We start from the raw sequence: 25,239 nt of genomic DNA on the forward strand, positions 1-25,239 counted from the left end.
CTTGATCCAACAGTCCAAGACACTGCCTAAGACGCCTGCCTGTAGTGTAGCTGGCTGTGAAGATAGAATTTCACATTTTCTTGCACTTCCTATTTATTTTCTCAGTCTTTTCCAAACTTTTGTTTTTGCACTTGTCTGGGTAGCATCACAGGTGTATCTTAGCAACACTGACAGCCCATTCCACTGGTTGAAAGATCCGAATTCTTGTGGGTAGAAGCTCTTTCCTGACAGGTGGAGTCAACAGTCAGCACTGCCCCATTTACTCATAATCAAAATCGTCCAAGATGAATTTTCAGAAATATGGAAAATTATTGGTAGATTTAGTGTTGACGTGTGTGACAGACATGTGTATTAGAAATGTATGGAAATATAGAACAAAAAAACTTTCCATATTTCTTTGTAGAGGATCTTTTAGACATGTTCAGCCACAACATTTTTATAGGCATCAAGCAACTTGTATGTGCATATATGTTCTTTTGTGTACCAGCTATGTTTATCTTTAAGGTGAATATCTGGCCACTTGCCAATATCATCTATCCAGTCTTCTATAGAAGCCTGGTCAGGCTGATTATCACTCCCAGTCAGTACTAATTTATTTAAGTACTGTTTGCAGTCCTTCCTCAACAAAAAAGTGATTCACAATTATTCATGGGTATACATGGTCTTCTATTTCTGGCTATCATATTCTCTGACCCCAATCTGCTAAGCTTGGAACGTCTACATGCAGCAGCAACTCTGGCTACACCTGTAAGGTGTTCAGGTAACATCACTAAACTACACTAACACAAGGGGCATTTGGGTTACTCAAGAAAATAACCTGGATTACATCTGATTTTCTTGGATCCACCTGCCTCATCTCGTTACCTTTTTTTCCCCCAGCTTAAGACAGTCCAGCCTCACCCGTACTGTGCACCAGCCTCCTTCAGACCCAGACTTAAACCCCCACTGCACGTTGAGTTCAGCTTTTTGGCATTTGTTCCTACATATGTGGCACACGTACATAGCTTTAATCACCTTTTTATATATCATTTCCATATGATCCTGTAAATTCATCTTTATTTAGCACGATCACTTGCCCTGCTCCTTTCCTGCTGCATCCCTGGCTGACTCTGTAATTTTGACTGTTTAAATGCTTGATGTTCCCCTTAAGGTCTGGGTTTCAAGTTCTGGTTGGTTTCCTCCTTCATTTCCCTCATAATTTTCCACCTATTTCATGATCTGGTGAAGATCTCTCTATCCTTTATAACACACTGCATACAGACCTTTAATTATTTCAGTTATTGTTATACAATGTTGATGTGAAAGAGAACTTTTCAGCACCTCTTTCTTTTTTAGATCTATTTTTTATTAAATAATTACATATATAATTATTAAGTTGGGCGTCTGTTCTCATAAAAAACACCTCTGGGCAACAGTTTGTTTGAAACGTTGCTGGGCAACAGCGTAGCCTAACCCCTGTAAGCTGAGACACAGCTGCGACAGCAGTTGGACGATGCCGCAGCCGTACAGTAGCTCCCTTAAAGAGTGAAAAACAATAAAAACCCAGAAGACTGAGACAAATCATAACAGGTAGGTTCACCATGTTGTTGCCTTTCTTTTGTGTTTCTGCGCATGCATGTGAGTGTGTGAGTATATACATGCACACATATACACATCCTTGTACTTCTATCTTTGTGAGGACATTCATAGACGCAACACATTCCTGAGCTCCATAACCATCCCAAGTAACCCCTAATCCTGATCCTGAACAAACACCTAAATGGGATCTCAAACTTAAAACCAGGTCTCAACCCTCAAACAGCCCTTTGAGAGCCAAAATTTCCTCACGTCCTAAAAATGATCTCACATTGCAAGTAGAATGCAGATTTTGGCACTCAAGTGCAAGAACACACACACACTGCACTGCACTGCAAGGTGCTTTCAGTCAGCAGGATCTGCCTGTTCCCTGTTCAGCTAACCCTGTCACACACTCACACTCTCCTGTGTTTGATTGTTGAATATATAGTTGTAAATTTATATTTGTAGTTGTTAATCAATCCTGTGGATTGGCTTTATAATAGAATGAAATGTAAGTTTGTGGTTGTTTATATTGTTATTGTAGTTTTTGACTGTCTTAATAGAAATTATCTGATATGGTATAACAGGACAAACACTTTCTCTCTTTCTGTATCTGAGAATGTTTGGAATTTACTCAAGTTCACTTGAAAGTGTTAAAGACCTTTCAAATGGAAATGTGAACCTGTGAGCTTCCCACAGCCACTGTGACATCACAGGAAGTTGGTTGTTCCTGGGAACATACGCTGTGCTATCTTCATATCCTGTGAAAATATAGACTTAAATAACTTTGGAAATAATTTTTGTTGTGCATAAAGTTTTGTACCATCAGAATTTGCAGAAACCAAAGCAACATCAACCTATATATATATATAGGATCTACTTCCTGTTTGTGTATGCATGGTTTTGTGTGTGTGAAGAGGATGGCACTAGCTAGTGGACACTGGCTGGAGAAGGAGATGAGGGGAGCTGCTCCAAGTCCCAGGTGGGTCATATTTTCACGCTGTAACAAACAGATGGTGCATGCAGTCATTCAGCAGTGTCGAGTGTGTATGAGGTGTGTATTTGTGTCTTTGGTAACTTGTTGTTAAATGCAGATGGTTCTTCTTGAACAGACATGGTCATGCCTTAGCGTTGGCAGGAAATGTGGCCTTTCTCTTTGGAGGAGCCTCCACCTTCAACCACAAGGTCCATTTTGTGCAAAGGTTAAGTTAACATCACCCCAACATTATCTGCTTATTTTCTTCTTGTGTGTTCAGGAGGACAACCCTGTTTATCACAATGACTTCCACATGCTAACAGGTACAAACCACCTAAGAGCATAGGAAGATAGCAAAAATGGAGGGATCTTAAAGAAAAGTTTAGAAGAAGCTTTGGTTACGCTGGTGAAACCCATTTAGATATTTTCTTTGAAGAACAATTTGAAAACTATTTTACATTGTTAACCAATCTGTGGAGAACAGCTTTAAATGGAATGTTGACTTAAAAGAGAAACAAAAACAATTGTGATGTTGGTAGTTTCTCCAGATGACGTGACGTGGGAGGAAATTCCTCAGAATGGGTACGTTCCCTCAGCCAGAGAAGGACACAGTCTATGGTAATAACAACACACTTAGTTAACAACAATGAAGAGGAACTATTCTGACCATCACAAGTGTAGCATGTGATTAGATCGAACCAATAGTAACACTTCAGTTTTGTGTTGTGGTATGGCCACTGAGGGTTTCTGACGTGTAGTTGTGTTCTCTGCTTTTGGCCTTCTGCGTTTGTTAATATCCACATTTGAATTAATATGAGGGTACGGTGGGGTAAAAAAGAGAAAGTGGAACAGGTATAAGAGCAAAGACAACCAGTAGTCCCAGTGCTGAGGCCATCTCCTAAGACTAAAGTGGCGCTTTCCTAAAGACGTCTACGAGAGGATGTCAATCAATCTACCCTATTTGTGTACTCTTAAAGGGTTCCTGACGTTAGTTCCACCCTGGAGTGTGATTTTGTCTTGTCTTTTTTAAAGTGTGGTGAAAGGTAAGCTCTATCTGTTTGGAGGAACGTCTGATCCCAGAGCTTCCGAGTGTCTTCCTGGAGTCTACAGCTTTGACATAGGTGAGGATGTTGTTGAAGTTGTTTTTGCTGCTCTGCCATGACAGTTCTGATTGCCTACAGTGTCTCTGATCTGGGAATGCTTGGCTGTCAGGGGTGTGGCCCTCACAACCCTCAGACACAGCTCCGCTGTCGTGGGAGACAACATCTATGTGTACGGAGGCCTTCTGAAAGGGAATCCTACCAATGATCTCATGGTGTTCAACACAGGTATTGAACATCCTACCTTAGAATCAATTACATGTTCTTCTCTAAAGAGCAGTGTGTGTGTTCTGTGTGTGGCTATGACTTATTTTGCTTTCTATTTCAGTGGCTCTGAACTGGACACCAGTTAAAACTGGCGGATGGCTGCCACCCGCTCTGTAAGAGACAATATGGTCCATATGCCATTGCTACACTGTAGGTCATTAAAATGTCTCAATTAGAGCCTTCCTGATGCAGTGGCTCCAGTACCATCAGTAGTGTTTTAAACTGGTAGCTCTCTGCCAGCATCGACTCTGCTGATGTGTGTGTGTATCTTGATGGGGTGGAATTTAGACACGCTGGCTCAATGTGAAGCACAACCAAATGCTGATACCTCATTTGTGTGTTGCTTTTCCTGCAGATTTGAAGATTAAAAATTGGTCACAAGTTCAGAAGGGTTCAATATGAATGGATATAGGAGTTACCAGAGGACACATACGTCCATCTCTTTGGTCTCTGGATACCATCATTAATGTTTGTGGCATTAAGGTTTTTGTGTTTTTGCAGGTCAGATCATAGTTTTGCTCTGGTTGGAGAGCAGCTTTTCATGTTTGGAGGTTATGAGGAAAATGGAGACTTCTGCAGAGACCTCCATGTTCTCAACAGCGGTAATCCAGATCCCCATTCAGACTTTAATCTATGAAGCACAAAGTCACATGAAACCTAACCATCAGGATTTGATTTTGATAAATGACTGTGTCTAAATGTAAGATCAGATCTGATTAGAGTCCCTGTCTGGATTATTCAGAGACTTTGGTGTGGCAGAAATGGGAGGTGAAGGGAGAAGCACCCTCAGCCTGCAGAAGTCAAACGCTGACGGCACATCATGATAAAGTACACACACACACACACACACACACACACACACACACACACACACACACACACACACACACACACACACAGGCAGTGTTATTTTCCCCGTACATTCTATAGTCTAAATGGATTAAATGAAAAATGAAACACTTAAATAATTCCTGAAATATGAAAGAAATGATGATCTGACTATATTGGGCAGCAGTATGATAGAAATGATCACACAAGAACCACTGTGTGAAAATTGTGGGTTAGGAGAAAGGCCATCATAGTGTGTACAAAATGTACATTAATACATAAAAAGTCAGTGATTTAGTCTGGATTTAGTCAAAACTGAAACCTGAGGAAGCTGCAGTGGTAAAAAAGGAATTGTTTTCTCCATCTGTCAGAGGCTGATGATGGGATGGTGATGGGATGGTGATGGTCTGGTGATGGAATGGTGATGGGCTGGTGATGGTGTGGTGATGGGCTCCAGGTGTTGTTCGTTGTCTCCAGGTTTGCCTCGTGGGCACAAACACAAACTCTATTCTATTGCCCTGGGACCGCCTGAGGCAGGCCAGCAAGACTGAGAATTCTCATCGTTCTTTTCACAGAGCCGCAGCCAGATGCTTCCTGCACTGTGGCTTTTCGAGAAGCATGTTTCTTGTAATCTCGTTGTGATCGATGAGGGAGGCTTGGTAGTCTACTTAACCTCATCACTTTGCTTCTGCCTTTCAAGGACAGAAGGATGAATGTAAAAGAGGGGATCCTCAGCTCCTTTCTCCAGAGTCAGTGATGGTCCTTCTCCACCTCTTCTGAGTCTGAGCATTCATGGGCAGTACGTCGCTGTCTGGGATGCATCCTGTTATCACAACCTAAAGCTCTGTGATAATGCTGCATTTGGAGCTTGGCAGAACAGCTTCTTCAGTGCAACCTGTTGAAAGTCACCCCTCGCTTCTTGCTTTTGTCTGGTGTAGGGGTGTGCCTCTCCTTCTCGACTCTTCCCATCTGCAGCTCCTGGTAACTACTAGGGTTAGGGATAGGGTTAGGTTCAGGCTGGGTCTCCAAATGGGAACTGTATTCTAGACCATCAAGGTCAAGCAAAAGCATAACTCGGGCATCAAATCAGGCTGGTTCTCTGGAATTGGACTTTATTGAATTTCTTCCAATGTTCAATGACCAAACCAAAGTATCATGTAAAAGACAAAACAGCACTAAAATAGAACAATGCCAGACTAAGAGAGAGAGAAAGTTAGTTCTGATATTAATGTTCTGATAAATCATATAGTTAATTATCCAACACAAATGTATATTTAGCTCTCTACATTATACTGTTACTCTAATGAACATGAATATTGGCACCTGAAAGAAAACGTTTTTATAGCAGCAAGTTACGTATATGAAGGAAATTCTCCAACTTCTTCACCTTTTTCTTCTCATCACTTTTTTCAGACTTTCAGAACCGGCTATTGTGTCACCATTGTGGTGTAAATTGGTGTAACTGGCTGTTACTGAAATCTGCCACTTACATCTTCTTTAGTGACAGAAATGAAGTTACCTAAAATTAGGAGGAATCTAAAAGGGCTATAAACTGAATGTGACTGAAGGTATTTCAGTCCTGCATGCTCCTCTTCACCTTCTTCATGTTCCTTTGGAGGATATCTACCTTTTTGGGGGCAAACGCACTACTAACGATGGAACGCTAATGTCTTCCAATGAACTGCATAAACTCAGCATTGGTAAGTGATGCACTGTGTATTAAATGACAGCTACAGTTAGGACTTATTAAACGGACTTCACCCATTTCACATCCTATTTTTCCAGCTAAGATGAAATGGAAGGTTCCTCTCTACATCGGAGTTCCTCCAGCTCATCGCCACGGACACACTGCCTTCATTTTCCACAGCCATGTATGTAAAGAACTTAATCTCACTTCGTTGTTGTCATCAAGTCTTGTATATCACTCATATCCTCGTGTGTGTGTGTGTGTGTGTGTGTGTGTGTGTTGATGGCAGCTGTTTGTATTTGGGGGCAAGAATGAGGAGCAGGAGTTTAACGACCTGAAGGTGATGAAACTCATTAACCCTTCAGAGAGACAACCAGGTACACGTTGGCTTCACAGCATAAGAGGAGTTTGTAGCGCCCTCAGCTGTCCTCATTGGCTGCAACATATTTGATGAATGAGTGTTTCCATCTTGTGAAATTTAGATAAATTGATTCTGAGTCGCTCAGCAGCTGATGCTGACACTGATACCTGCGGAGACATTGAAAGGTTACTTTAGTACTGGGATTCTGTAAAGCGCCTCGATGCAATTTTAGATTTTTTTGAGACACTATGAAGAAATAATGATGAATTGAATTAGCTTCTTAAAATAACTGTTAATAAAGTTGTTATAGAAAGATAAAATCCCACTAAAAAGTGATTTTTAAAAAAAATCTGCACAGTGATGAAGGAGATTCTGTCAGAGTTTGGCCTGCGGGGAGTCAGCCACAGGTTGTTTTCTACTCTACACCTGTGTTTCTGTTTTTCTGCTCTGTGTATGCGTGCATGTGTGTGTGTGTGTGTGTGTGTGTGTGTGGTTTCAGTCTTGTGTCACGCTCTATTTGAGTCTCAACTCTCAGGTTGAACATCTTAGCCTCATTCTGCTTCTAACTGTTAACAGCTTCACTCCCACAAAGGTTCCCAACATCCGCTATGAGCTGAGCCAGTCTCCTCCGTTCAGCCAGTCCAGTGCCACAGTCATGAGTACACAGGTGAAACACATTCACTTTCACAGTGCACAGATCACCCTTTAGGGCCTCCGACGGTTAGGCACTGGTATCAGCTCTCCTTGCAGGAGGGACAGAAGGCTTTGATGAACAGAACATTGCTTGGTTCTCCCTCCTGGTTGCGTAGGAGCACTGAGGATCCTTAGAACGCTTCTTTGCAGTAATTCACCCATTACTGATTCCCAGATGGATACAGGCCGCCACAGAGTGCCTGGCCAGGCAGCAGCTGCAGCACCAGACGTGCACTTATGTTCTTTCTGTGGTCCGTGCAGGAAGTGTTCCACATATTCGTGTATGTGTTCCTCTTCTGGAAAAGAGACAGTCACAATCTAATGAGGCATGTGGGAATATACGCAGACTGTAAACAGGTTACTAAATGAATGCCACCCAGATGAGTGGGGGAATAAATGGTCTAGTAGCTCCAGGATAGAGCTGGTGCAGCCTGTGGTGATGCTGCCAAATCATTAAATGCTTAAATTCATCCAAACATAGTTGGTTTAGCTGAGCCGTTGACCCTCAACAGTGAATAAAGTGATGGCACCACGTGCTGATAAACTTTGTTCTGACGGATTCTTCTTTGAGCTCCTTATTCTCACCGGTAGACAGAGACTCGCCTACAGACACTTTTCAAAAGCAAGAACTGAGACTCTAGTTTCCAGGAATGTTGTTTAAGCCTTCCTGGTATAATTCCCAACCATTTTTTGCACGCTAACGCTAACCTGCTTTTGCTAATTGAATCCATTTAACTGTTAAAAAGAAACAAAAAAACCCTTTCCACCTGAAGAAAATAGGAAGCCACAATAGTGCAAGCAGACCCGCTGACACCCCCCATGTTCCTGCAGGTTTCTGGCAGCAGAGACTTTGTCGCAGTTCGGGATGAAGCCTTGAAAATGATCCACTCAGCCTTCAATCTGCTGGACCAAGAGTTTCAGAATCTGGACGGGTGCATATTTATCTATATTTCACATGGACTTGAATTCAATCTGGAATAGATGCTATTGTTCATATGAGATCCAGCCGACTCTACATGTTCGTACCAGGTTTTTATTGAACTTCTAAGGACTTTTTTATCTTCTTTTCATCTTTTCAGCCAGAAGGCTGAGCTGGCTAAAGCTACTGCTGCTTTACAAAGAGAACGAGAAGCTCAAGAAGCTCACAAACAACAACAGAAACAGGTTTTTAGGGAACAAAACAAAACATCTAAAGAGAGCAAAGAGCTTAGAATAATGTATATATACATGGATCTAAAGATGCTCAAGAGGAAGAGAAAATAAAATACGAATAGATGAATAAAGCCACATTTGCTACAGTCTAAAACAGAATCCAAACACCTGAAGCATTTTACGTTTGTGTTTCAGGAGCTGCAGGAAATGATAGAAAAACATCGCTCTAAAAATGAGGCATGGCTCCGTGCAAGAGCAGAGGAGAACGACCGTGAGAGGAGGGAGCTCTGCAGCCTCAGAGTCAGTAAACATGTGACTTCAGCTTTTTTCCATTTCCTGCACAGCTGTTATGTGTGGCTGCAGCGCCGCGATGCCTTTTTCCTCAGGAGGAGGTGCTGCAGCAGCAGGAGAGACTGAAGGAAGAGCAACGTGGGATCCAGCAACGTAGCAAACACCTTCTGTCCATCATGCAGCAGTTCAAAGGGCTGTGAGGAACCTTCACATCTGGCTCAACCAACATCCAGGCTGAGCTGCAACTGAGGAGCAGCTGCTGCCTGCCCAGCCTAAAGCTGTCAGACACACACACAGACACACACACACACACAGAGTGAGGTATTTAATGTTGTTTATGTTGGTTTAATAAACATTTTAGATGTGTTAAATGTTGCACCAACATCTTTTTCTCTGTTTTCTCAGAATAATTCAGACTGCACCAATCTTTTATGTGCTTAACTGATTTGGATCCCGTGTTGGTCCTGATGGTTTCCTTCAGTGCTCTCTCTGCCGTGCGCAAACACACGGACACCCACAGAGTGTTTGTTATTTACTGATTGGAAATGAAATGATTGCATCATGATGCCCATTAGTATAAACACAATTCATGCTGGCACAGTAAGTCGCTCCAACATGGACGACTAATGAGCACGATCGTGTTCACGTCCACTGGTAAGGGGGCAAGTTGAAAAGTTCAGCCTCTCAGGAACAGATGAGAAACATGAGTTTCAGGCTGGTGCCACTTCTCAATCATGCAGGTGGTGTTAGCTCTGCCCAGGGCCAACGTGACCTCTGTGATCCTGTTTGAATAAGGGAGGAGAAAGTGGAATAGAGATCCAGTAACACTGAAAGGTTTATTTTTAGCCACATTTGACAAATTTGGTGTTTGTTGTTTACTATATCAACTTGGGAGGCTTTATAACCTAATTCATTACATACTGCTCCTGTGCCCCCCCCCCCCCCCCCCCTTCCAACCGAGGATAGAGGTAAAAAGATGTTTCAATCTGCATCTGCATGTTTTTGCCAGGAAAATGCTCCAACAGGATCACTGATGCAGAAAGAGCAGAGACGAATGTGTGCACATAAAGTACTTGTAGGACAACGACACCTTCATAAACTCTGTGAATTGATAGAATTCCTCGTCGGTCTGTCGCGTTGAACAGCAGCGATGTTCTCAATTACGCAAAGAAAAAAACTGCGTAATGCGCCAAACGTGTCCTTGTATTTCCTCTTGGCTGCACTATTTGGCAGCGAGGGGTGGGGAGGGAGCGTTAGAAATGCCAAGTTCCCATATGCGTGACCGGAAGTGACTTTACAACACAAAATAAGAGCATGGCTCGAGAAAAACCTTATTGCATTGTTTAGAGAGGCTCCTACAGCCTAAATGATAATGATTAAATAATTAATTAGGGATGTGAATTATTTACAGCTAGTATGTGAATGTCAGATGTTAAAGCGGGTGTGGATGTCTTGGACTGGCAGCAGTGTCAACTTTCTATGTCAATATTGCGTCTTACTTGCATCGAATATGAAGACATCACTGTGATGTTTGTCCATCCATCCATCCATCCATCCATCCATCCATCCATCCATCCATCCATCCATCCATCCATCCATCCATCCATCCATCCATCCATCCATCCATCCATCCATCCATCCATCCATCCATCTATCTTTTGGGGAACAAGAGGCCTACTGGAGGGAGGGGGACAATCTAGTGTCATGGTTTCACTATGAAAGCGGACAAGACAAAGGAGATGATAGTAGACATGAGGAACAAGAGGAGACCTCACACACCATGGTTCCCAATGGTGAGCAACTTCACCCTTCCTGAAGAGCTTAAGGAGTGTTGATGTGTTTTACCGGACAGGGAAACACATACCGTTTATTACCGTTTCACCATAAATGATCGTTTCACTGTAACTTCACCGTACAAGGCAAAATGCTTCCTTCTGTCTTTATATCTGCACACGCAGTATTCACTCGTTAAAGTCAACCTTCAACTTTAGCGCGATTATTATGAAAGGGTTACACCGGAAGCTCCCCTTTTAATCGCATTCATCTTGACTTTCCACGGTGAGATGGCTTTGGAGTCGCTGCTGGTTCCTGACAAGTCGAAAGGAGCTCTGTGGACAGACAGCGGGAGGCGAGAGAATCCACCACGCTTCCTTTCGACCCGCCTTTAACAGAGTGACAACGGTAAGACAGATTCAAACGAGCACGCCTGTCCTGGCTGGTTCATCGGGCTGCAGGTAAACAACCCACACTGAGCGCTCGTTTTGACTCTGGCGTTCTCCCGCCGACGGTTGTTCTGGCGGGGGAGGGGCGGGGGGAAGCAGCAGACAGCCAGAGACCGAACCCAGTCTGCTGCTGTCTGCGGTTTTCTGTCCCTTCCTGTGCCGCGATGCGGGACAGTGCGGCCGTTGTCCTCCTGTTTGGACCCTCTGTGGGCCCGGTTCCCACCTGATTTGGGTCTGTAAATAATAGTGCAATAGCGAACAACATGGCTGACGCTGGCCCTGCAGAACCAGATTGTTCGCCTGTGTGCATGCGCGCGCGCGCGTCCAGATGATGACTGTACCGTGAATTTAAACCCTTGTCACTCATTGACATGGGTAAAATTAGTTTCTTTAATCACATTAGTGAAAGCTGTCACCATTGTCACACGAGGGCAGCAGAAAGACTGATCACAACTGTATCTGCTGTTGCTTCATCAAAGAGGGACAGAAAGTACCTGCAAACCAACAGAACATTCAGTCTCCGGTCCGGTCTCCCAGGCTGACCTGAGTGCTGATTCTGGGCTGTGTCTTGTCAGCCTCCCTCTGGATCATTAATGCGGAGGCTGAGCCTCATGTGCTGTCTGTCTGTGATTGGTAGTGACGGTGCGACTGTAGTTTTAGCGTGGTGCCTCCATCTTCCTCCTAGGAGCACAACTGTGACAGGCAGATGTGTGAGTTCTGCTCTGGTTCTACTGGTGGACAGCAGACAACAATAGTCCTTATTTATGGTGTTGGGTGTTGCATTTCACCCAAATTGTGCAGCATTACTCTCCTCACAGTGTTTCAAGTGATCACCATGGTTACGCATAGTCATTACCAAGGTGTAGCGTTCCATCTTCTGCAGTGTGGTCATATGATGATTCTGCATGCCCAAACCAGGAAGTGAGTTGAGCGAGGAGCTACGATCCATGTCTCTGGGCTGGCGTGCTCCAGGTTCCTATTGATGTGTTCATTGTCTGTAGCACTTTTCAGACATCTTTAAATGTTCCTCTTGAAAACATCCACCACCAGATGCAGCTGTTGCACCTCTGAGTTGGTATGGTGGCGGTTTGAAAACAGACACCATCAGGTTGTCCATGTAGAGCAGGTCTGTTCTTCTCAGACTATTTAAGCAGAGCTCTGTGTAAAAGGCACAAAACCATCTGGTGGGAGCTGCTGGACCGTAGAACCAACATATTACAGAACCTTCTTTGGATTAGAGATCGTTCCTTGTTCCTCCACCAGAACGTCTCATTTGCAAACCTCTTTGTTCTGGTTCAACCGTGTAGTCTCATTTTCTCAAAATTCTGGGCAATGCCCCGTCTTGATGTAATCCAGATGTTTTAGGCAGTAGAACAGGAAGCGTCGGCCTGATTTTTCAGGTCCTTCCAGAGTGGCTGTAAATAATATGGTGGTTCAGTCCTTTATTCTGAGCAGATCTCCAAGTTGGAAGGATGAAGGTCTCTTTTTTTACGGTCAAATCATAAGCAGCTTTCAGCTGCAAACATCCTTTGTGTTTCTGGGACTTCTGGGTCCTCGTCACTTTAAGGAACTTAGAACAGACACATTGTTCAGTGGGTGTGTGTGCCGGTGTCTGAGTGTGTGTGTGTATGTGTGTGTGGGGGCGGTGTTGATCAGGAACCAGCCACTCAACATCCAGGAGTCGGTGTTCCTTTTGCCAGTCACAGTTCTCAGCATATGATCAGTGTTCTCTGTCGAGTGCTTCCAGTCCAGCAATGTTGTTGTTATTCATCTGTTTTGTTACATTGTCATTATTGATTAACTTTCAAACCTCAAACTTTGTTTCTTCCGGAGAGCATTGACTCATTCGTATCGTTTCATTTTCTGCCGCTTATCCGGATCCGGGTCGCGGGGGCAGCGGACGAAACTCATTTCAGCCGCTTGTATCCGCGATCTCGTTCTTTCGGTCATCACCTGTCTGGGCATCCCTCCTGATGGCCATAGGTGAGGACTGGGACGTAGATCGACCGGTAAATCGAGAGCTTTGCCTCCCGGCTCAGCTCCTTCTTCACCACAACGGATCGGTTATGCGCCCGCATCACTGCTGACGCCGCTCCGATCCGCCTGTCGATCTCACGTTCCATCCTGCCCTCACTCGAGAACAAGATCCCGAGATACTTGAACTCCTCCACCTGGGGCAGGACCTCCTCCCAAACCCGGAGAAGGCACTCTACCTTTTTCCGAGCGAGGACCATGGACTCTGACTTGGAGGTGCTGATCCGCATCCATGCTGCTTCACACTTGGTCGCGAACCATCCCAGCATTTGTTGGAGGTCCCTGTTCGATGGCGCCAGAAGAACTATGTCATCCGCAAAAAGCAGCGACGAGATCTTCCGTCCACCGAACTCGACACCCTCCACTCCCCGGCTGCGCCTAGAAATTCTGTCCATAAAAGTTATGAACAGAACCGGTGACAAAGGGCAGCCCTGGCGGAGTCCAACCCTCACTGGGAACGAGTCCGACTTACAACCGGCTATCCGGACCAAACTCCTGCTCCTTTGGTACAGGGACTGGATGGCCCTTATCAAGGGACCTTCCACCCCATACACCCGGAGCACCCCCCACAGGATGCTCCTGGGGACCTGGTCATAAGTCTTTTCCAAGTCCATAAAGCACGGTCTGCCAGTCCAAGGGCACTGCCCCCGATGTCCACGCAATGTTCAAATCAAATCAAATTAATCTTTATTTATATAGCGTCTTATACAATCAAAATTGTTTCAAGGCGCTTTCCAGAATCCCAGGGCCTAACCCCAGACAAGCAACAGTGGCAAGGAAAAACTCCCCTTTAACAGGAAGAAACCTTGAGCAGGACCAGGCTCATGTAGGGGGACCCTCCTGCTGATGGCCGGCTGGGTAAAGAGAGAGGAGAGGAGAGGAGAGCAAGAGGAGAGGAGAGGGAGAGGAGAGAAGAGGGAGGGGAGAGGGAGGGGAGAGGGAGAGGAGAGGAGAGATGCAGTGTTGCAGAGGCGTGTCAACCAGGACAGCCCTACAACATCCAGTGCCTTAAGATATCCCGGGCGGATCTCATCCGCTCCCGGAGCTCCGCCGCCGGACAGCTGTTTCACTACCTCGGCAACTTCTGCTCTGAAAATTGGATGGTCCACCTCCTGGTCATCCGACTCTGTTCCACCTTGAGGATACGTGTTGATAGGATTGAGGAGCTCCTGGAAGTATTCCTTCCACTGCCAGATAATTGCCCCAGGAGACGTCAGCAGCTCCCCACGCGCACCTAACACGGTGTGGGCGAGTTGCCGCCTGCCGCCCCTTAGGCGCCGGACAGTTTGCCAGAATCTTCTCGGAGCAGACCGAAAGTCTTCCTCCATAGCCTCACCGAACTCCTCCCATGCCCGAGTTTTTGCCTCCACGACTGTCGCGGCCGCAACTCGCTTAGCCAACCTGTACCGGTCAGCTGCTTCCGGAGACCCACAGACCAGCCATGACCTGTAGGCCTCTTTCTTCAGCTTGACGACTCCCCTCACCTCTGGTGTCCACCATCGGGTACGGGGATTACCGCCACGACCAGCACCAGCGGCCTTGCAGCCACAGCTCGCGACAGCCGCCTTGACAATGGTGGACCGGACATGGCCCATTCAGACTCAATGTCCCCTACCGCCCTCGGAACACGATCAAAGCTCTGTTGGAGGTGGGAGTTGAAGACCAGCCTGACGGGTTCCTCCACCAAGCGTTCCCAACAGACCCTCACTAAGCGTTTGGGCCTGCCAGGTCCTCGCGGTGGCTTCCCCCGCCCACCTGATCCAACTCACCACCAGGTAGTGATCAGTTGACAGCTCTGCTCCTCTTTTCACCCGAGTGTCCAAAACATATGGCCGCAGATCAGCTGACACGACTATAAAGTCAATCATTGACCTACGGCCCAGGCTGTCATGGTGCCAAGAGCACCGATGAACAACCTTATGTTCGAACATGGTGTTGGTTCTGGCCAAACTGCGACTAGCACAGAAGTCTAATAACTGAACACCACTCTGGTTCTGATTGGGCAGACCGTTCCTCCCAATCACGCCTTTCCAGATCACGCTGTCGTTGCCCACGTGAGCGTTGAAGTCTCCCAGCAGCACGATGGAGTCCCCAGTTGGGACACTGTCCAGCGTCCGTCTTAGATCCTCCAAAAAGGGAGGGTACTCTGAACTATTGTTTGGTGCATACGCACAAACAACCGTCAGAACCCGTTTCCCGACCCGAAGGCGCAGGGAAGCAACCCTTTTGCTCGACCGCGAGAACCCCAACATCGAACTAGAGAGTCTGGGGACAAGCAAAAAGCCCACCCACATTCTCCATCTCTCACCCTGAGCTCACCGGTAACGCTCAACCTCCCCCACAAGCTCCAGCTCTTTCCCCGCCAGTGAGGTTGACGTTCCATGTTCCAAAAGCCAATTTCCATAACCGAGGATCGGACCACCAAGTCCCCCACCTTGGTCCGCCGCCCAATCCACACTGCACCGGACCCTTCATGCTCCTCCTGCGGGTGGTGGGTCAACTGGAGACGGGAGTGTCCACTGTCGCGGAATTTTTATCCGTTTGGAGAAGAAAACGATTAATCTAAGTTACTGCGTAGGAGATGGTTTTAATCCAGTCAGTCGGTCAGGATACACACACGGAAGCATGCGGAGAGATCTCTACTAAATTTACACAGTTCTGATCTTATATAGTCAAAGGCCCGCCTCTGAGGCGTGGACACAGGACGTCTTCACAGCATGTGTGTGCTGCATGCACAGGACACAGGACGTCAACACAGTAGGTGCGCGCTGCATGCACAGCAGGAGTTTGGTGCCTTCACAGCATGTGTTCCAGCTGGCGCAAGAAGTTGAATGACTGAGAACGTCCCCCCCTCAGTCGTTTGACGTTGGTCTTCTTTGAACCTCAGCGCGTCTTTGTTTCCTTGTAAATGAATGAGGAACCAAACGGACTTCATCTGCTCTCCTAAATTTCCATTTCAACCCTTCCTTCTGCACTCAATTTACATTTCACAATCAAATTCCATTTCACCACATAGCTGGTTTGGGCTGGGCCCGGCCGGGCCCCATGGACGTAGGCCTGGCCACCAGGCGCTCGCCATTGAGCCCCAGCCCCAGGCCTGGCTCCAGGGTGGGGCCCCGGTAACCCTCTGGGCCGGGTACGCGGCTTCCTTTTAGATGTTCCATGATGGGTCTTGAACCATTCTTTGTCTGACCCTTCACGTAGGACCAATCTGCCTTGGGAGACCCTACCAGGGGCCCCGGACAGCATAGCTCCCAGGCTCATTAGGGTACGCAAACTCTTCCACCACGATAAGGTGATGGTTCACGGAGGAGGCATTGAGTCATGTCTCAGCAATTTCATTTTATTAGATGATGAAGATGCAGGTGTGTGACACACTTGGGGAACATCTGTAACACAGACAGCAGTTGAACATCTGAAATGGACAAGAGTAGAACACCTGTAACACAGAAAATGGCTGAACATCTATAGCACAGACAGCAGTTGAACATCTGAAATAAACAATGGTAGAACATCTGGAACACAGTCAATTGTAGAACATCTGACATAGAGACAATGGCAGTACATGTGAAACAGACAACTGTAGAACATTTGAGAAAGAGACAACGATAGAACATCTGTAACCCAGACAAGGTTGGAACATGTGAAACGGAGACAAGAGAAGAACATCTGAAACAGACAATGGTAGAACATCTGAGATAGACAACGGTAGAATATCTGACAAAGAGAAAAGAGTAGAACATCTGAAACAGACAAGAGTAGAATATTTGAAACAGCGGTAGAATATCTGGAATAGCGGTACAATATCTGAAACAGACAAGCATGGAACATCTGGAACAGTGGTAGAACATCTGGAACAGCAGTACAACATCTGGAACTGCGGTGGAATATCTGAAACAGACAAGAGTGGAACATCTGAAACAGCAGTAGAATATCTGAAACAGCAGTAGAATATCTGAAACAGCAGTAGAACATCTGAAACAGCAGTAGAACATCTGAAACAGCAGTAGAACATCTGGAACTGCGGTGGAATATCTGAAACAGACAAGAGTGGAACATCTGAAACAGCAGTAGAATATCTGAAACAGCAGTACAACATCTGAACCACAGACAAGAGTGGAAGATCTGAAACAGCAGTAGAACATCTGATCCACAGACAAGAGTAGAACATCTGAAACAACAGTAGAACATCTGAAACACAGGCAAGAGTGGAAGATCTGAAACAGCAGTCCAACATCTGGAACAGCGGTAGAACATCTGAAACAGAAGTAGAACATCTGAAACAGCAGTAGAACATCTGGAACTGCGGTGGAATATCTGAAACAGACAAGAGTGGAACATCTGAAACAGCAGTAGAATATCTGAAACAGCAGTAGAATATCTGAAACAGCAGTAGAACATCTGAAACAGCAGTAGAACATCTGGAACTGCGGTGGAATATCTGAAAAAGACAAGAGTGGAACATCTGAAACAGCAGTAGAATATCTGAAACAGCAGTACAACATCTGAACCACAGACAAGAGTGGAAGATCTGAAACAGCAGTAGAACATCTGATCCACAGACAAGAGTAGAACATCTGAAACAACAGTAGAACATCTGAAACACAGGCAAGAGTGGAAGATCTGAAACAGCAGTCCAACATCTGGAACAGCGGTAGAACATCTGAAAGAGCAGTAGAACATCTGAACCACAGACAAGAGTAGAACATCTGAACCACAGACAAGAGTAGAACATCTGAAAGAGCAGTAGAACATCTGAACCACAGACAAGAGTAGAACATCTGAAACAGCAGTAGAACATCTGAAACAGAGAAGAGTGGAACATCTCACAGAAGAGGCTGTTGTTGTCACATGTTCGGAAACACTGAAGAATGAACGCGCATGTTGGGTTAATGTTATAATTCTATTAGATGTTGTCATAGCAACTATGACAGTATTTCCTCTTGAGTCAGTAACAGAAAGTTACAGTTTCAGTTTCCATTAAAGTTCTTTAAACTGTCCTGGTGTCCCATGTAATGCAGGTTCCTCCTTTTCTGATGACAGTAACATAATGTGAGCCTAGATAATCAGTTTCCGACTGTTTTCTGACTGTTCCCTGGCTTTGTTGCGGTTTGTTGTCATCCTGTGAAGTGTAAAACTTTCTGAGATTTGTGGGGACAGTTTGTTCTCCAACCCTGACGAATGCACATCACAGGCCGCGGTACCGGCTCATGCGTTTGTGTGGGGCTGAAGAACGTTCCTTGGCTCTTCTATAATCAGTTTATATCAGGGCCTGGACTGATGCAGTGCTTTTATATCAATGATCTTAATGTTAAATTAACAAAACAATAAAAGAAGTCACCCAAAAACAAGATAGTTGTTGTGGTTGTTGTTGTTGTTGTTGTTGTGGTTGCTGAAACCTAACCACTCCTTATATCACAGGTGAGAACCAACTGGAGCTCCTGAACTCACCATTCTGCTCTACCCTTGGATGGGTGCTGGGAATCTGAGCCTGTGAGCAGCACGTCTGAAGACCACAGCCTGGTAACGTTCCTGTAATGTTCTTGATATCAGTGAAGTGAAATGTGGGATGTGTGCAGGACTGATGCAGAACCTTGTGCTGTGTGTTCTACTGGTCTTCCCTTCAGATCTGGACTGGTTTGACTCGTGACTGTGGCTGGATAGCCTGGCTGTCCCTCTGCCTCCAGATGAATGAAGAACACTCCGGGACACAGAGACGCAGCTGATGCAGGTCTGCACTTCATGTTCGTACGTGGAGCTGAGACAGCTGCATCTGCTCAATCCTCTTAGTTAATACCTGCGTAATTGACAGTAGTTTTAAACATCCGGTATTATAAAATATTGTTATGTGAAGGGAAGAGAAAAGGAGAACATTCAAAGAGCTGCAGCCATGAGGGAGCACGTTCTGCAGACATGTTCCTGTAGTGAAGATAAAGGAACTAATGGTGTTTTCCTCCTCAGAACATGCAGGGGTCTCTGCAAACATGATGAAAAAAAAGAATCCCCATAAGTGAGTAACAGGCGATGAATCTGGCCTCTGTTTCCCTAAAAAAGTGGGGTTTTAACCAAAATGTCCCTTCATGTCCTGGAAGGAAACATAAGAGCAGTTTGGGTCCAACCACCAAGGTTCTGTCTCAGCCGCGACGCAACATCGTCGGCTGCAGAATCCAACATGTTTGGAAAGAAGGAGGAGGACACGTGATCTGGAAAGGAACGGTGCTGGACCAGGTAACGGAGGAGGGAGCTCCCACCGTTTCATGACCTTCACTTTGAGTCAGTTTTCCACCTGTGTAACGGGAGGAAAGGGAGCGAGGGGTGCTTGGTTGGATTGGAGGGACGATGAGGTTCCTGCTCCCAACAACAATGCTTGTCCGGTGGAGCTGCAGGGGTGGAGCTCCTGGTAGTGTGGATGCCATGTTCTAAGCGGGACTCTCCAGCAGTGACGCACATCTGAACACACATATGTAATATTTAAAGAAAACCCGGCTATGGAGGAATTTAAGCCTTGTTAGATCCCTTTTGGGGCACAATTTTCAAGCCAGTGATAAAAACGGTAATAGATGCCTGGTATAGAGTCATTTAGAACTAATCGGTCTGCAAAGGGTTCCAGGTGGGAGGGGAACTCTGGAGAACCTCAGGAGAGAGAGGAACTCTAGAGAACCTCAGGAGGGAGGGGAACTCTGGAGAACCTCAGGAGAAAAATCACATCTCTTTACCACAGACCCACTGCCTCTCAGTTACCATGGGAACGCAGTTTCCACATTAACACCTTCCACTGTTTCCCAGTCTAGCCTCCGTGAGGATCCCGTCAGATCCCCCACTCTCATCCTCAGTTTGGGTGTGTTCGGGCTGGTAGTGAAAGGTCTCATAGCCACGGCCGTACACGTGCACACCGCTATTAGCAATGAGCAATTGTAGCTCATTCAGTTGAATTATTGTATTTGGCCTAATGTAGACTCAACCAGTTCTTACACTGTTATTAAACAGATCTAACGAGGCTTAAATGCCTTCAGAGTCTGGGTTCCCTTTAAAAAGGCCAGGCCAGGATAATCCTGTAATAATTGATTTATTAATGACTGTTTCTCCACCAGGTGCCCGTGAACCCGTCTCTCTATCTGATAAAGTACGATGGTTTCGACTGTGTTTATGGTCTGGAGCTTCATAAAGATGAGCGGGTTCAGGGGCTGGAGGTGCTTCCGGACAGACTGGGTAAGGAACCTGGATTACAAACTCTCAACAAGGTGGAGAATAAAACTCATAAAAATCTCATTTCTGCATTACACATTACAGTTTGGCTGTTTCTAGATGTGCGTTGTAATGTGGGACCTTCTTGTTAATGTGTGTTAACATTTGTGGTAAACTACTACTACGCTCCTGTGTTGACCTGTTAATTGTTGTCCTTAAGATGTAGCAGTGTTTATTCCAGCAGGACAAAGATCAAAGCATAAACGACCTTAATTGACTTTCATTTCCGTAGCGAAATCGCGCCTAACAGACGTCAACCTCGCAGACACCATGATAGGGAAAGCAGTGGAGCACATGTTTGAGACGGAGGAGGGCCCGAAAGAGGAATGGAGGGGCATGGTGCTGGCTCGGGCCCCCATCATGACCACCTGGTTTTATATAACCTATGAGAAAGACCCCGTCCTCTACATGTACCAGCTGCTGGATGACTACAAAGAGGGAGACCTGCGCATCATGCCGGACTCAAGTGAGTACTGGCAGCAGAATTAGGAACGAGGTGATTTTAACGAGGAATCTAAACCAAATTCACCTCCAACTATATCGGTCCTGAAGGTTTGGATCCTATTGGACCAGCTGCTATGACTTAGATTCCCTAAATGTTAGAACGAGAGTAAGTTCTCTGAGTTATTAGCCTGCATTCACTCGTTCATACTGACGTTCATCCTTTATTGGTGGGTCACAGCCACTCATTGGGGAAAGTAACCAAAGCTACACATTCAGACCTTATGTGACTGTAGTGGCCTCCTTGTGCAGCTGAGCCACAGGTGGGGGCCTGATTAATCCCCTGTGAGCAGTTGTAGTTAGATGTAGTTAATATCTCCATAGAGATGCATTTTAGAATCACCTTGGATGTCATTTTTAAAAGGTTTAACGAAGGTGCTCTATTAGCCTCACTATTACCTGTAACCAGACCTGCATGTCTCTGCAGCTTGGGTAGGAGAGGTGGTTGCCATGGTGACACAGAGCTCTTCGGTTTATTAATAATAATACATTTGATCTACAGACGCCATTCAAGGATCTCAAGGACACCTTGCAAACACAGGAGATAACACAGATTAAAGAAAGATTATTTTAAATGTTTAATTCCTAAACGTGGCAGTAACACAGCGGTAAAATGACGTTACAGTAACACGGCGGTTAAAGCAATAAGGGGCTGACCAGCTGTTGATCGTTGGCCTTTAACTTAAAAGCTGCATTGTCAGCATTGCTTTGTGTATTATCCATGACACAGGTGTGGACATGAAGGGCAAAAAGACTCTTCAACACGAATAAACTAGCTTTGGCGCTTCACCATAGCTCTTCAACCTCTGTCTTGCTCGTGCACTGCTCAAGCGCCCTCTGGTGGCCGTAATTATCTGTTCAGATTCAGAAAAATGTATTCATCCCAGTGGAGTAATTGAGGAAATTGTAAAAATCCATAAATAAGCCGCATCACTCTATAAGTTGTGGGAAAAGTAGCAGTATATAGAGTGGATTTTTTTTTGTGCTACCATGAAGAAGAGCATTTTATTTAAAGTCGGGATGTGGGGAGTGTGTTAAGGGTGAGTGATGGACTGATAGTGGTTGATAGTGTCGAGGTGGAAGTATGAGGGCTGGGTGAAGTGAGCGGTGAAGGAGTGGTGATGTCCAGGAGGACAGACACTTTACCCGAGAGAAGGGTGGATCATGGAACCATCAGTGTGTCAATTAGGACTATCGCCGTTGGAGGGTGTTGGTGCCAATCAAGATGAAGCTAATAAGTTTGAGAAAGTTGTGGAAAAACTATATTTTAATGTCACGGAGGCAATCGGCAAGGACAGAGGGGGGAAGTGGGCGTTGAGGAGAGGTAGAGCTGGGTGTCATCTGCATAGCAATGAAAGTTCTGGTCTTTGTTTTCTGAAAAGATTACGGAAGGTACGGATGAAGCTGGGGGCCCCAGGACAGAGCTCTGTGGGACACCAATGCTGACTGGAGAGGGTAGGAATTGATGATTCTTTATTTGGAGAATCTGTAATTGGCTGGAGAGGTTCTGTGTTGTTAACCCAACTGATCAGGGACCAAAGCAGGCTTTTGAGAGCAGCAGATATTATTGTTGTTTTCAGGGGTGCTGGGATGTGTGTGTGAGGAAGGGATGTCCAGCTTTAGAAGGACCTCCTGAGAGCAGGAATCAGCCTCGTCGAAGACACAGGTGAAAGTGGAACAAAAGACTGACCGTGTGCTCCCTGTCCCCCTGTAGACGACACTGTCCCAGCGGAGAGGGAACCTGGCGAGGTGGTGGACAGCCTGGTGGGCAAACAGGTGGAGTACGCCAAAGAGGACGGCGGGAAACGAACAGGCATGGTCATCCACCAGGTGGAGGCAAAGCCCTCGGTCTACTTTATAAAGTTTGACGATGACTTCCTCATCTACGTCTATGACCTGGTCAAAACGTCATAAACTTGTGTGGATGTCCAGAGTCCTCGGGACATTACAGACAACCAGTGCAGCACATGTCACAGCATCTGAAGCATTTGATTTCAGCTCTCATTCCTCAGACTGGAAAGAAGAACGGTCACGACTGAAAGAGACAGGTTAGAAAGTTTTTGAGCTTTGTGTTTAAGATCTGAGGTCACGCTCGTGTTGAAGACTCATCTGTTGCCTTTGTAGTCTTAATGGCTGTGGATCTCCATCACCATAGAACACATCCAAACCCCTTTATTTTGGAAAAAATTTACAAATCTTCAGCTTTCTTCTAAAAGAAACCAAACTTGAGTTTATTTTCAGTGTCTGGTGTTGAGGAGAACATGGCTCGGTGTCATTTTCCCTTTACTCTGGCGTGTCAGAAATCTGGAGGTCAGAGGTCATTCCCCATGCAGACGTGCGCCTGGTTGAACTCCACCGTGCTTAGATCAAACCGTGAACCTCTCCTCCTGAGTCCTGGCTGTTCAGAAGAGCAGCACTGATGTGGGAGGAGAGCTACAGCTCAAACATCCAAACTGTAGAATCTTACTATAACTATGGCTTCAACTTTACTTTTAACAGTAGTTGAAAATAGGATTCACTTTTTTATTTCACAAAATTTGATATTTTTAACCTCCTCTTTCTTTAGTATTCCAACATTAATGTATTATTATTGAATATTTCAACAGTATCACCTCCAGAGCTGTTTTTAAACGCCTCACAAAATTTGGTCCAAACCTTTTGGAGTCTCATGTTTCTCTTGGAAATTTGTCCATAAAATGTCAGAAATGGGAAAATTTCCGAAGATGAACACTTCAGCTGTCTGGAAAAAAGATGAAAAGGGTGGAAAATAGAATGTTGTCCTTTTCAGAAGATCAAGCAACCCACCTCCACAATAGCTGCACTTCAAACTACAATTTAAAGTTTGTCCAGTTGCCAAACCATTTACTGTTGAAGTTGTTTTCTGTTTGACGATTGTACAGCGTCGTGTTGCGGGTCAGCTAAAGTCTTGGGATTAGTTTCTGACCACTGGAGATCAAAGATGGAAGACAAAGAGACACACTTTTTATTTTTATTTTTTCCTGTTGGCTCCAGCTTTGATAACAGACGTCAGTGAAGCCTTGAAAACCATGATTATCTTGAAACAGTGGGATCTGCTCGGGCGGTTCAAGGTGATTGAAAATCTGTGTATTTGTTCTGTTTATGTTGCGGCGTTAAAGACTGTAAACTGGTGGGAATGGAATGCTGTAAAGAAAACCCACTTTTTTACTGGTTCTCCAGCCTGAACGGAAACAGTTGCGTTTACTGTATGAAGAGATTAACAACCAGAAAAATGCTTCTTTTGCTCTTTTTCTTCTTCTGTTTCTGAAATTGTTCTTGTTTCCTGGAGACTGAAGGTTTTCCCTGATCACATGACCTGTGCTGGCTGATCTCTGCCCAAACGACGACCAGTCCCACCGGCGGCACTTTAACAGCGCGTCTGTTCAGTCGTATTCCTGGTTTCCGTTGATGTTTATGCCTCCGAGGAGGTCGGAGTTTCCAGCACAGCGTCAGTAAATTCCTGAACTTTCAGTAAAAAAATCAGAATCCAGTAAAGTTGATGTTGAGCTTGTGGACCATCCACAGAAGAGTTTATGTGTGTAAAACCTTCAGTCTGTGTTCTTCCTGTGACGTAGTTCAGATGTACGATAGCCACACTTTAAAAAGGTTCCTGCACTTTCAGTTGTGATTGAATCATCTCAGCAGAAGCTCTTCATCATCCAGAGAAAGAATCAGTTCTTACTTTACTGTTCTCAAAAAAAAAAGAAAAAAAAAAAAAGAGTCCAACTGCACACGTGCACACAAGGTTCTGTTACTGTTAGAGCCGCTTGGGTCTCCATTCTTCTGCCTTGCATTTGTTTTTGTATGTTTTCAAATGTATGTTAATAATTTCTATTCATGGCAAACCTGGCGTGTGGTTTTTCTTCAACGGTTCACGAGGTTTGAAACAGCAGCTGCATGTCGTATTGAAGAGAATCAGCTTTTAAATTCTAGCAGGAAACAAACATTTAGATTTCTGATTTGGGGACATTCTGAGGAATTACAACAATCAGTTTAGTGACGTAACAAAGGCCCTACATGCTACATGAATTCATTTTAGATTTAATTAAAGACATTTCTGTCACTGCAGCAAAATTAAGATCAGATCATAAAATGCAGAATGGATGAGTTTAAATCTTTTGTAGACGAAACTTTTAACAGGAATCAATATTTGTAACAGCTTACAACTAAAAATGTGACATTTAAAGCTTTAAAATATTTAAAGTAAATGAATAAATTAATAGCCCATTAGAACCCAGATTAGCGAAACAAACCAGTTCCATATCTAGAAAGGAAAAAACCGTTTCTAATTTGGTGAAAGTCCAGAG

General features: G+C 45.1%; 2 protein-coding genes across 7 annotated transcripts; both read left to right on the forward strand.

Moving 5' to 3' along the window:
• The first annotated feature begins 1,494 nt into the window (after positions 1-1,494).
• LOC105416517 (kelch domain-containing protein 3-like) lies at positions 1,495-9,145 on the forward strand. Of its 5 annotated transcripts, none has more exons than XM_029838137.1 (18): positions 1,495-1,569; positions 2,475-2,539; positions 2,670-2,742; positions 2,814-2,856; positions 3,073-3,151; positions 3,566-3,654; positions 3,715-3,861; positions 3,962-4,013; positions 4,402-4,502; positions 4,643-4,728; positions 6,347-6,428; positions 6,514-6,599; positions 6,705-6,792; positions 7,135-7,183; positions 7,353-7,443; positions 8,301-8,401; positions 8,549-8,633; positions 8,817-9,117. In XM_029838137.1, exons 2-18 carry the CDS (start codon positions 2,478-2,480, stop codon positions 9,036-9,038), a joined length of 1,536 nt encoding a protein of 511 aa, XP_029693997.1. In that variant the 5' UTR covers positions 1,495-1,569; positions 2,475-2,477; the 3' UTR covers positions 9,039-9,117. The 5 variants fall into 5 exon arrangements, with proteins under 5 accessions (XP_029693997.1, XP_029693996.1, XP_029693994.1 ...); XM_029838136.1 differs by lacking the exon at positions 1,495-1,569 and having other exon boundaries at positions 2,377-2,539; positions 8,817-8,921; positions 9,008-9,145; XM_029838134.1 differs by lacking the exon at positions 1,495-1,569 and having other exon boundaries at positions 2,377-2,539.
• Positions 9,146-10,938: 1,793 nt separating this feature from the next.
• Positions 10,939-24,777, forward strand: LOC101076239 (spindlin-1-like). Of its 2 annotated transcripts, none has more exons than XM_029837654.1 (8): positions 10,939-11,146; positions 18,590-18,691; positions 18,796-18,899; positions 19,130-19,178; positions 19,261-19,396; positions 20,260-20,377; positions 20,646-20,879; positions 22,629-24,777. In XM_029837654.1, the coding sequence occupies exons 3-8, from the start codon at positions 18,860-18,862 to the stop codon at positions 22,826-22,828; spliced, it is 777 nt and encodes a 258-aa protein (XP_029693514.1). In that variant the 5' UTR covers positions 10,939-11,146; positions 18,590-18,691; positions 18,796-18,859; the 3' UTR covers positions 22,829-24,777. The 2 variants fall into 2 exon arrangements, with proteins under 2 accessions (XP_029693514.1, XP_029693513.1); XM_029837653.1 differs by having other exon boundaries at positions 10,939-11,093.
• The last annotated feature ends 462 nt before the right edge of the window (positions 24,778-25,239 follow it).

This window comes from Takifugu rubripes, chromosome 6, assembly GCF_901000725.2.
Source record: "Takifugu rubripes chromosome 6, fTakRub1.2, whole genome shotgun sequence".
NCBI lineage: Eukaryota > Metazoa > Chordata > Actinopteri > Tetraodontiformes > Tetraodontidae > Takifugu > Takifugu rubripes.